This window comes from Melopsittacus undulatus, chromosome 3 (assembly GCF_012275295.1).
Source record: "Melopsittacus undulatus isolate bMelUnd1 chromosome 3, bMelUnd1.mat.Z, whole genome shotgun sequence".
Classification (NCBI taxonomy): domain Eukaryota; kingdom Metazoa; phylum Chordata; class Aves; order Psittaciformes; family Psittaculidae; genus Melopsittacus; species Melopsittacus undulatus.
In genome coordinates this window covers 110,143,677-110,156,971 of record NC_047529.1, presented here as the reverse complement: position 1 = coordinate 110,156,971, position 13,295 = coordinate 110,143,677, and the positions used below count along the sequence as shown (strand labels likewise).

The window sequence follows — 13,295 nt, the reverse complement described above, 5'->3', positions numbered from 1 at the left end:
GCCAAGAGATCTATTTGAAGCACAGTGCAAACCTGCAAGTGTGTTGATATAAAATGAGCTTTACCATTTTTTGAGTGCTATGTACAGTGCATAAAATATTACAGATTGATTGTACGGGAAAAAAACTAATGGGTAGGTACAGAATTCCGTAAAGGAAAACTGATGTCAGGGGTAACTCCAGGATATCTTTTCAAGAAGACCAGGTGACATTTTTGCTCTGAGACTGACACAAAGCAGTCTTGTTCAGCAGTAAAGTAAGATTTTGATCTGGAAATTGAAGGAGTGGTGTAACTGTACAGCCCTTCTTGGTTTTGGCTTTGAAAGTTGATGTGTTCCAGGAATTTTACATCCTCACAGCATTTTTGGTCAATCTTGAAAGAAAGTAGAAAAAATTACAAGTATGTTGTTACGTAGTATCTCCTTACGTGAACATGGGAAGTGTGTAGTGAGAGTATTGGGTGGAATAAACTGAATTGCATCTAATAAAATTGAGAGTAGCCACAGAGAGATCCAGCTTAGAACAGCTAGTAAAATCAAGTGTCTGTATTTACAATGCACTGACATCTCCCTAAGCTTTGACCTATCTTCATAGAAAAGAAGTGGACAGTTTGTAGTGACTTTACAAATGAAAGATGAAACTGTGGGTACCATTTACCTGCTAGATGCTGTTGTTAGGCTATAAGTTTTAAATGGAAAATGTCCAGATATGCTGTTGTTTTAGTGCAGAGGAAATATGCAGGTGATGAAATTAAGCACCTGAGTGCTAAGTGGTTTTAGATTGCAACACTTGTTTAAAACACATTACAGGTTTTGTAAGTGCACACTGGATGTAGCATGTAAAGATTTCCACTCTCGTGAGTTATACATTGAGCATTATGCAAATAATCCATTACTTACTTAGATGGTAGACTGATCTCTTTTTGTCCTGACATGACAAGTAAAGTATGTTTCCATTTGTTATCCCCATCTGTCACAAGCTGATAAACCTCAGATCCATAGTAGTCTTATCTGAATGTATTTGTTACAGTCTTGCTTTGCTGGGCACAGTGATCTATCATATACTGCGTATCATTTTCATTGTGTAAGGAGCTGCGTTTTTTGTTTGTCAGGAGATAACTGGAAGTACTTGATTTCTTCTCTGCAGAGGCCCCAATATGGGAAAGCATTTGGTTCAACTCATCCCTGTTCTGCACATCACAGAAACGTGTTCTTCAAGCATATGCTTAAGAACTCTCTTGTATAGATATGCATTTCTGAATCAGAGCTAGGGTATTTTAAGGCACTGCAATTGCTATATTTTGTGTTGATTGCAGTATATAAAAAACACTAATATTGCGCTTACTGCAGAATGTTCAGAGATAAAGGCACCTAAATGTTGAAATACAGTCTTGTTTGTTTCTATGAATCTGTTTGCTATATGAGAACATCCTGATTTTTGTAGAGTGTTGGTTTGCATTGGTGCAAGTGAGCTGATGATATTTATTCCTGTTTTACAGCGGGAACAACATACATCTTTAGCAAAGGTGGTGGACAGATCACTTACACGTGGCCTCCTAATGATCGGCCAAGCACTCGTGCAGACAGACTGGCAATAGGGTTTAGTACTGTGCAGAAAGAAGCTGTGTTGGTACGAGTGGACAGTTCTACTGGGCTTGGAGATTATTTAGAGCTGCATATCGTAAGTATTATTTCCACACGCCTGATATTTCCTCTTGTCTTGATTACTCTTATATTTGTATTTTTTAAAATGCATTTTGTTTTAATGTAAATACAGTGGTTTGTTAATGAACCTGTCAGGGTCAATGGTGAACTGAATGATAATGGTTTCTAGGATACAGTACTGTAAAGGGTCTCAGGCATTTATACAGTGCTACTTTATATGGCTGTTCAATTAAAAATCATATCATGTACAGTTACAGTACAATAAAAATCATACCTGTACAGATGCAGCAGTTTACTGCAATCTAATTACATAAAACAGGATTTAGCAATGTCAGAGGAAGGTGCATTAATCCTGCAGGATCTAATCTGGAATCCAATGGGGGAATTACAGTGTATCACAATTGACGGTGCTTACTGTTAATACTAGAATTTTCCCTCTGATTTCACCATTCCTTTATGATGATAAATCTTAAGCAGAAAGCAACATTGCCAGGCTAGGAAATCTGAAAATGTAATTTCAGCTGCCTTAAAGCAAGTAACTAGCAATCAACATAGAAAGCATCTGGATTTTTAAGGCAACGTAAATAATCAGTTGAGATAAACGTAACTAGGGCAGTATAAAATTTTGCTTAGATTAGTCACAACTTTCTTAATGTATTAGTTTGGTTTTTATTTAAGGATTTCTGTACTTTCAGGAACAGAAGAGTTCCTTTTGAATAAAATTACTTATTGATCTACAGCCAATTACACTTTTCCCCTCAGAAAGCAGTGATCATTCACTGTGATTCAGCAGTGGTAATTTTCAGAATTTGAGGGAATTATGGTATTCAATCTTCCCAGGCTCCTGATTCCTGGAAAGGCACTCTTGCATTGTGGACCAAGGTGATTTTTGTATTTACTGGCTTGGGTAAATAAACAAAGAAAAAAGGCCTTAAATAAAACCCAGAGGTTGCTTATACCCTTCTCTTACATTGAAGTACATGGAGAAAATGGCTGGCTGGTGTTGCAGAATCTTAGTTTAAACGAAGTAGCTTCTCCCAGGTGTCAGAATAACTGAGAGGCTGCATTTTTCAAGGCAAGTATTGTGTTGCTGAAGAGGATTTCCAAAGCCATGTCTAATATCAGGTGTCTTTGTTATCATTTGCCCATTTCTTTGCAATCCAAGACCAGAAACGCCCCCTGAGATCAACAGTGTTGCTTTCTTCTTACAGTGTTTTATTTTTCATTAACATAATAAGGAATGTTTTTCTTGTGGTTTTACTATACCTGAACTCTATCAAAAACGTAATATTCCTGTAAACTTTTGCCTAGCCTTGATTTTTCCATTTTAAAACCAACATTGGGTTCGGTAATGGAGTTGGAGATCAAAAATTATTGCCTGCTTGTGTTTATTTTATTTTACTTTATCTTTCCCAAATACCTTCTAATACCCATGATATAGAAACAGATAGTCAAAATAAAAGATTTATTGAGTTTTCTATGGTGAGAAACACTACCAGGTTAGTAGGGATGGGGAAAATAATAAGTTCTACTTTACTGGTCTTCTGAAATTTCTGTGAAAGCAGCAACAGAGCAATCACGCTCTGTGAGGCCTCCTCCTGTTGCCTTTTCAAGAGACTTCAGGAACCTCCTTGGAGTCTGCTCTTCTCCAGAGCAAACTCCATGATAACTGTGCAGAAATTTCACTGGAACAAGGCTGGAACTTCTGAGAGCTGCTTCAGTGTAGTCTTTCTCTAGAGTGAAGACACTGAAATCCTAAGACATTTGGTAAGGACTTGTTTTAAGGGTCATCAGTATTAGGTAAAGCTTGGTAACAGCTGGGATATAATATCCCAGAATCGTTTTCAAATCAGGATAGCATTTGAAAGAAAGTTGAAGGGCAGTATTTTCAGAAGCACTCATGATGCCAAAGAACAGGTATCTTACTAAAGCTGGTGGAACTGTGGGCGCTTCTGAGAACTTTACCTGAGATCTGTTTTAGTACAGCAAGATGTTGTGAAACATTGTGGTGATAAAAATGAAAAAGAACATAGAAACAGAGTAGCCTGTATATATATTTGAAGATAGTTTATTGGATTGCAGTTTTTCAATACTGGCAGCTACTGCATTAAACTTGCTGTAATAAAAGTGGTAGGAGGGTTGTGTCATTCAAAACTTCCTTCCTGCACTGTTGTTGAGGTGCCACCAAGAATGTCCTATGTACTAAGTAACCAGAAACATGCAAAAGTGAATAGTAGAAGGTGAAAAAATGGACAGGAGGGAAGAGTCTTCGTGTTCCTTTGCATATACCCACTCACCAGTTTTTTGTAATGAATATGCATGAGCAGTAGATGCCTGTGTACACTGAGATGCACTGCGTATGGATAACTTACCTGTGTTGCAACAGGTTAACATGATAACAGGGGTATAGCTGTGATTTCATTATGCTGGGATTCAGTTTTACAGCATGATAGAAACTGATTATTTTGCTACTGAGCTTTCATTTTACCCAGGAGGTCCTTAATCGCACAGTTGCAACATTTCAGGCAGGTGCCTAAGGATGGGTTTTAAGTGTCTTTTCAGCAGAATGATGGCAAAGAAAGTTTAGAACTATTGCTTTGAGTTAAAAAATGTAAATGGTAGTTCTCTCTAGCATGTTGGTGAGGGTGCTTATTTGGGATGTTTCAGAACAGAGCTGTGAAGTAGCTTGCTCTTAACCTTCTGCATTCTAGAAATGGAAGAGGAAATTACGTGTTTGATTACAGTACTTCAGTGTGTGCTTGCCCTCTTTATTATTCTGTTTACTTAAAGATGATGTAAACCTAATAATGAAATCAAGCTCATAACAAATTCTGATTTTGAAAATTGCTACTTGATCATCTGAATCACAGCTTTATAGTGTTACGTTAGGAACACATTTATTTAAACTTATCATTTAACCTCCCCAAATAACCATTGTTAATATGAAAACGTTTTAAAACTTGTGTAATCTCTGTTGCTACGAGATGCTTAACAGTGCCAGTGCAGATATTTTAAATTCCAAGATAGGTTATTGTAAAACTCCACCTGCACTGTAGCACTCTCAATATAAAGTACTGGTTGTGTGTATGAAACGTATGCATCCCTGTGCTTCAAGAAAGGGATGATTTAGTCACCCAGAGGTGCAATGTTTAGTTTTCATAGCAGTCACTTGACTTCTCGTATGGATGTGGTCTCCTGTGCAGTCTGAGACTGCTAAGAGATCTAGTTCAGGAGAAAATAGATACCATGCCTGAAAGTCTACTGCTGCTTCCTTCTGTTGACAGATAAAAGGAAGGAGAGCTCTAAGAGTTATTATAATCCTCCTTTTTTTCCCTTTTCTTGGCATGGTCCCTATCCACCTCCATGTCAAAAGGAAAAAGAGGGACAGTTTATTCACAGTGTTCAGTTGATCAGCATGTGCACTTCTGTGCTTAGCTTTTTAATGGATTTCTGAAGCCTTTAGGTAATTCTGTCAATGATTCCTGTTCCTATCTCCGCTCCTCTTCCCACCCTCTTCTCCCAAGCCATTAGACAGAAAAGTATGTATGTCATCATCTTCCACAGGCACTGTACTTTTGCTGCCTTGAGTTTTGAGCTTTTCTATGATGATGACAAAGATACTGCCTCAAAGGGCTGAGAAATACTGTAAAATTGCTCTGAAAAGTAAGCATGCCCACTCAAAGTAGCATAGGAAACTGGCATTCTCCTGTGCGGCATAAAGTAGTATTTGCTCCAGTAATGTAAGACGAGAAGGATAGATTTCCATCAATAGACTTCAATCATATTAAACAACTGGTTTAGGTATAAATTAAGCCATGTTTTTATCTTTCATTGTTAAAATTAAAGGCTTTAAACTATAACAACATGTTTGTATGCCTGATGGAAAGAGTCAGCAGTTTCTGTGTCTTCCTTGGTTGTGTCATTTGTTTTAAACCCAAAATACTTTTGGAGCACAAAAGCAGTGTGGGTTTTTTTATGGTTACAGCTGACTGTAGAATTGAGAATGAGAAGTTTATATGGGGGATAAAGCCAGCAGAGCATTTCAGATCTTATAGCTATGGGACACCAGCCACGTGAGCTAAACTGGGCGCTTCTATTGTCTCATGCAGGGTGAGAAATTACTGATTAAGCTTACTTACGGATATGGAAGTGTTGAAGTAGGTGAAATGATGACAATCATTCTGAGAACAAGCATCCTAAGGTTTAAAACAGGGAATAAGGCAAGTGTGACAGCATTTTGAATGTTGTCCCAACCCTGTTCTGGGGGAAGCTGGGGAAAACCACTCTGTAATTCCAGCAAGAGAAGAGTGACAATCCTCCTGTTACACATGATACAGTAAACATAACAAAATGGAAAGAAATGAAACACGAGGTAGATTGTTGTAGATACTTTAGTTTCATTCTCTTTAATGTTATTAGGAATATATAGGGGAAATGTAAAGCAATAATACTGTGATGGGAAAGCATCAAAAACTATTTTAAAAGATGTGGTAAAATGTTACCTGAAAAAGTAGGGCATGATTAAGGACAGATAGTATCAATATATACAAGGTGTAGTACAGTTAGCCTGAAATACTCTGAAGATGCAGCATTACTGGCATGATAGATTAATCAATATTGTATTTAGATTTTCAAAATGTGTTTGTGAAGCCTGCAGTTACAGCTAATCACTGAAGTGAACAGTCATAGGAGAGAAAATACTGTATGTTTTACGGAAAATTGGGATTTGGATCATGGATGAACTTAGTTTTCACCCTTTGTCTCAACTTATTTATGTACTACATTGGTTAAAATATGTACTGTAAGAAAGGCGGTTTTCATTTGAAACTTTTTCCATGAGGAAGATTTGGATAGAAATAAATGGAAAACTTTTGAGAGTATCTGTCAGCTTTGGTTCAAAATTCTCATAGTTTCAAACAAAGTTAATACGTCCCCATTTTCTGAGCTATGTAGTCTGTTTCTGAATATGATGTACTGAAATCTTATAAACTAGGAAAATGTTTTAATATCTCCAAATGAAATACTGACTTTTTTTGTAAAAAATAGAAAGAAATGGTCATCAAGGGAGGTTGATTTTCATTTTTAAGTTACCAGAAAATTCTGCAGAAGTTCTCTCTGAACTCTTTCATATTATTTTTTTGAGCTTTTGGCAAACTAAAAGGAGTATTATTTACTGCTCCCATCCCTCTGTCCCATATATATAGAGTACTCTTCTGCACAAGGCTTTTAATAGCTGACTGTTAGATTCTATTGAACATACACATTATATATGGATTTTAATTTATGCAAGTATAATGACCTTCTCTCAAGTGAACAGAAATAGTAAAACTTGAGTGAGGATCAGTGTTTTGCATTGAGTGTACCGGAGACAAAATTGCAGTGCCTTAAGAGAAATGAATTTGTTATTCTCTTTTGAATACTTCACATATCTTGGGCTTAATGCCTAATGGAAAGTCAATTGAAAGATTCTTATTGATTTAGTCGTATTTGAATCAATGCCTGGAGAATTGGATGTACTCTCAGTAAGATTGATGGTAAAAATACCTTTGATTTTAGTGGTTTGCATTGGAGCTTATTAATTTCCCAGGAAGAGTTTAATAATATTGAAAAAAGACATATTCCCAGAATAATGTTTCTTCTAATAATCATCTTTCAAATATGGAATTCCTAATTATTATATGTGTATCTGTGCAATGTAAAGATTTGGTAAGGCCAGTGGTGGCATGTATATGCATGAAACAGTAGTGAATTTGAAATCAAATTATTTATGTCCAGGAAGGGCTAAAAGAACTAGGTTTCAAAAACCTGAAATTGGGAAGTGCTGAGCATGCACATCAGGGCTAAAGTCAATGGAAGCTGAACATAGTCAGCACCTCAGAAAATCAGGACATCATGATATCAGCTAAGTGGGCACCAGGGATCACTCTGGAGCCCTGGAAAGAATTTGGATCATTATGTTTATCAGGGTTGGGATATTTAATATTCTGCTACCTGAAGCACAAGAAAATGTCTTAAGCCTGATGTTATCTAAGCCATAGTTCTGCTAATATTTGGTATTCCTTTATTATGCTTATATACATCATATGTATTCGTGTGGTTTTTTCCCCTCATTCATATAGGTGTATGGAAAATGCTATAGGAAGTTTAACTGTTGAGGGCAGTGATCATTGTTCTCTTTGGGGAACAAAAAAATCAGCAAACTGTGTTAATCTTTAAACTGAAGAAAAATTACTAAGAAGGATTTTCTGATTTGCTTATGGGTCTGAATAATGAAAAGCAGTGCAATCAAAAGAGAATCATTTATAGGACTAGACAGGCAGGTGAGAATGCGATTCAATGTACACAAACATTATATTAATTAGAATGGGAGCAATGAATTAATCTAGGGAATTTGTGCTAAATGCAGCAATCATTCACCTTGCTGATCAGGTTAAAGATCTAAGGCTGTAGGAAAGAAAATAAATAAATCACTGAAATGGTCAGGCCATGCCTTGAAAACATTCAATTTAGTTATTCTTTTGTATTAGCAGAGACATAGATTAAAAAAGCTGTGAAAAGTGATTTGATTATTTAAGCTGTTTGTTAATGCCTCATCTTGATTACTCTGCACAGTCTGAGGGACAGTGGTCTATTCTTGCCATAAACAGGCCAGATTTTTGAGAGAAGGTTATGAAAATGTACTAAACCTGGCACAGAAAAGACTGGCACCTTAGTGAGTGAAAAATATGAATGGACTCTGGACAGTTGCTATAATTAAACAGTTTGGCTATGACATCTGTCATGGAGTGCAAAGGGGAAATTGTGATGCTGGCAGGGAAGGTCTGATCTCCCAGCTGTGATTGACTTGTTTCCCAGCATAGAAATGGGCTTGAGAGAAGCAATTCCTTTCATCTTGCTCTTATTTTGTGATGAACGGAAGTTCTCACTTCTTCCTCTAGCCACCTAATAACTCCTTTTTTCATCCTGGTCCTTTCGTGCTTCTGGGAGGATAAAAGCTTCCTTCTGCCAAAAAAAAGGAGCATGCTATCTGATTGAGGCACTGGAAGAGGCTGCCCAATGAATCTGTGGCTGCCCCATTCCTGGCAGTGTTCAAGGCCAGATTAAGATGGGGCTTGGAACCTGGTGTAGTGGAGGGTGTCCTTGGCCATGGCAGGGGGTTGGAACTGGATGAGCTTGAAGGTCCCTTCCAACCGAAACCATTCTGTGATGGGGCCACCACCTGCCAGCCCCTTGGTGAGAGGAAATTGTGCAATCAGTAGAACCTAAATTCTCAGCTCAAATACCATGTGTCAGTCAAAGAAATGCTCCAGCCCTCAACACTGAGTTATCTCGTGATGTGCTTTCTTCTAGCAAAGATATAGAGCCTGTCTGAGAGTGAGGAAATACTTAAAACACTTCTGGTGGCCCCAAATTAGAATCATCTGATAGCAATATGGAAAGAATTGCAAATGGCCATGGCGTTGTATGAAATAATTTTGCTGAGCAGATCATGGGCTCTTAAGATCCCTTCTGATCTCATGTATCTCAAGATTACACTGTAAATTGAATACATCCATTGGCTGAACTGCTTAATGTCCAAAGCTTTGTCACTGAATTTGATGGCAAGTCTTCCTTTGTCTTTACTGTTGCAGGCTGTACACAGTTGGGACTTCTGGTCCAGCATGAGGGGAGTACATAAATATGGAACCTAATTTTGGGGCCTTATTGAATTTTAAAAAAATCATAAAAAGATTAAGAGTAGAACAGGTATATACTAAAAAGTAACCCAAACTCCCACAGATGTTTTAGAACCATCCCAGTCTTATCAGGAGCTTTTAATCTGAAATTTCCTGTGCTGGTTACTACCCAATATCCATGCATATGAAGGTTACAGTTATTTTAATGACTTGGCACCAAGTTTCCCAGAACATTGCCATGTATAAAAAGAGCTGATGAAAAATTTAGCAGATGTTTTAGCAACCTTATTAAGTTTTAAAGAATGCTTGACTGTTTGCAATAGCAGAACAGTTGAGATGTTCACTGAAACTTGACTGATCACCCAAAGGAAGAAGCACTGAATCATAGGAAATTATTGTGATTATTTGGAGAATGAGAGCTCTGGATGATTGAAGGTCACTTCCAAGAGCTAGTGACTTTTGTCCACCTATCCTACACGAGTACTTCTCTGCTTATTATTTCTGTTGTATATTTTATTAAGCATATACTGCTTGTTATATCCAGTAATGTTTTATTTCTTCTGAATATAAGCTAGAATCTGAGATCTGGCCCATTAATTCCCTGTCTTTTAAACTGATGAGCTCTAAGTGAGAATCAAGATACAGTGTGCACTGCAGCACAAAGTACCAGGGTAGCAGTTTTTCAGTGAACATGCAGTGTGAATGATATCATTTTTAATGCGTGTAACAGAAATCAGCCTGTTGATGCAGAACAGGAGTGGGGGAAAAAGCTCTGCTGGTGGCCTGAATGGGCTCTGATCTGAACTCCATGTAATTCTCATCTCACTATTTCTACTATTAATTTGTCTGAAGAAACTGCAGAAATACAAGTGAGTATGAACAGGATCTACATTAGGCCAAAAATCTGCTGCAAGGTGAAAGGTACAGAGGTAATTTTACAGGGCCTGCTGCTTTGCTTCAGGCATTTGTTTAAGTAAACATTGCTATTACAGTTAATCACTTTGTACTAATAAGGAAAGCTCATCTTAATACTGTTCTGGTTTTGTGAGATACTACCCTAATTGTACCTCATAATGAGTTAATTAGACCACTTACTTAATTCAGGTTTTGCTCTGTGATGCCTCAGTGTCATCACCAAACTGGAAACTTGTTTTAATACTTAATGCTAGTTTGCTTTTTTTGCTTCTAGACTGAACACATCCATTGACTGAACACATCCATCCATTCTAGACTGTATACATCCATCTTATTGTCTTGAACCTTTTTCACTTTTCCCTTACACCATGGTGTTAGTGAGGAGTAACTATATTTAATCTGATGGGTAGAACTGAACATACCGGGGCTGGTTCTTACTTTTGTCCAATTTAGTTACTTAACTCTTACAATCTTTGCCACTAACTCATTGCCCTGGGGTCATGCAGGAAATAGAGCCAGAGCAGAGAATTGATCTGGATTTCCTGAAAGCCAGGTTACCAGCTATCATAGAATCCCAGACTGGTTTGGGTTGGAAGAAACCTTAATGCTCACCTAGATCCAACCCCCTGCCATGGGCAGGGACACCTTCCCCTAGACCAGGTTGCTCCAAGCTCTGTCCAGTCTGGCCTCAAGCACTTCCAAGGATGGGACATTATATCTGCATCTGCTTTTCAGTACTTTTGCCCATGCTTTCTGATCACTCTCTCTCTGACCTGAGCATGACACACTTGACATCAGTGCACCTCTACTGCTGTGTATCACTGCACAGCCTTTTATCTCCCAGGACCAGCTATAGGTGTACAGTATTTGCCTTCCCTGTCAATTTTATAGTGATTCTTCCCATTTGACAGTGGGCTGCTAGTGCTGTTAAATCTTTTTGGTGGTTTGTTTTTTTTTTCCATTTAGAACATGCCAGTCACAAGAATTTCTGCAACAATGCCAAGCAGGATAAAGACTTAATGAACTGATATTGTCAGTGTTCTGAGGGTTTATGTTTAATGTAACAATCCAACTAACAACAGGTGAGTTTGCCTGTTAAGTATTTGGAGAGGCTTAAATATATCTCTGTTCGTGGAAGTCCATTTACCCTGAAGCATTTTGATGTTCCAGAGGATGGAGTAGCTGAAGGAACTGACTCGTGCATTTCTTGGCTTTTAATAATTACCTAGCTTACATTGAATAAGGGATGCTGGGGAACAAAGGAAAGACACAGTCCTTCAGTTTTGCAAGTTCTCTGTGAAATTACCCTGAAGCCTTCGGCACAGCAGCATGAAACTGCTAACGTGACTTTAACTTCTTGTGCTAGAATTTGTAGGTGATAATCTATGTTCAGTCAAGGACAAAATGTAAGTCCAGATATTCCCGCAGGGAGATGTAAATCATGCTTGCTGCTGCAGCATTAGACATTCTCTGTGGTCTAGGAAAATCTGCTTGTACAGGACTGGGAAGTATTCCCTCTGTATTATGCTGTTGCGTCAGGTACTGCACTTCATCCCAAGCCTCTGTATTGAAGGATGGGGTTGAAGCATTACGTCCCTGCATATTCAAACATTCTCACCACTCTTCATTTTGGGACTGGAATCTTACATTATTTTCTGTTCAGCCCTCACCTCGGTGGACTTTCTGCCTACACACTGGGCGCTACAGACTGCATTCTTGCTGTTCACTGTGAAATCCCAATAATGTCCTGAAGCCTTATTGTTCCCCATATGGGGTTTTTTATTCCTGACCCAGTGAATTCCAAGCAACAATAGAGAGTTCCAGGAGCAAAACTACTCAGCCTTTCCCTTGCATAGCAGATGGAATTTTTAAGACTCACTGTGGATTACATTACAGTGCCTTCTCATTTAGGGACAAGCACAAAGAGCATTATCATATGTGAAGCTACTTTACAGTAAGTTCTACCAATTAAAATAAAAAGTGGAAAGATTATGTTATAGAGCCTTAATAACCACTCAGCATATTTGATAATGTCACTGCTGTCGGTATCATATTCACCACTATGTTTAATAGCTGAACAGATGCAGCTCACTAGAGCACCACATGGTATGCAGCAGCAGGGAGTCTTATTTGACAAGTTGGTTTTGGTTTATTTCCTTCCCAGAGAGCCTTCCCTGATACCCCAAGTTTCTGTAGTGTTCTGATTTGCTCTTCAGCCAACAGGAAAAGGCAAGGGGATTTTGTATTGCCTGTTTTCAAAGGAAGAGGGGGTTTGACTTTTTAGTGGAAGTACTATGAAATACCTAAGAAAGCTAATATAAGGCATGTTTTAATGTAAAATTGTCAGCCCTTGTCTTGGGTTTTAGTAGATACCATATATCTGCATGCACAGGTTGCTTGTAGGATAACCAATTGCTGAGTTTTGGAGCTGGCTTCCAGTTTGGGGATTATTTTTTTTTAATTGCAAGATTTTATGTACACATCTGCAAGTCACTTTGCCCAGTGAGCAGTAACTCCTGTTGTACTAGTGCCATGGGATGCTGCAGTTGTTTGGTGCTTCTAGAGTTGCTCTCCAAGGAACAATTCATATGAGCATTTTGAGAGACTTTGCAGTCATCTAATTGCTTGTCTGGAATAACACCTGAGTGTGTACTCTGAGGCTAAAATAACATGGCTGTGCACTTCATGTATTCTAAAAAATCACAGGGTAATACAGAGTAAATAATGAAGCCTTGGGTATTTGTTTCCAGGAAACATATAATAAGGAGAAGAACAAGACTAAAAATGCTGCAAGAATTACGTATCCACCTCATATTACCTGGTCCATAAATAAAAGCAGAAACTCCCTTGGTTATATTTCCTCTTCCCTATTAGTGTGGTGATACAGCTAAAGATAGGTGCTGCCAAGGGCTAACAAAATTAATGGGCAGTGTCTTCCCAAGAGCTAAAACCTCGTCGCAGGTTTGTGCTCAGCAGATACACTCCTCTGGGAGATCTTTAAGATTTTCTGGGATTCTGTTCCTGATCTCGTTTTAAAATATT

The 13,295-nt window shown here is 38.2% G+C and overlaps 1 protein-coding gene across 21 annotated transcripts in view; it reads left to right on the top strand.

The window, feature by feature from the left end:
* Positions 1-13,295, top strand: part of NRXN1 (neurexin 1) — a 678,674-nt gene that overhangs the window by 464,019 nt on the left and 201,360 nt on the right. For all 21 annotated transcript variants that reach the window (XM_034060547.1, XM_034060546.1, XM_034060544.1 and 18 more), the window contains one exon: positions 1,497-1,678. In XM_034060547.1, the coding sequence (XP_033916438.1) occupies positions 1,497-1,678 (182 nt within the window). The remainder of the gene's footprint in view (positions 1-1,496; positions 1,679-13,295) is intronic.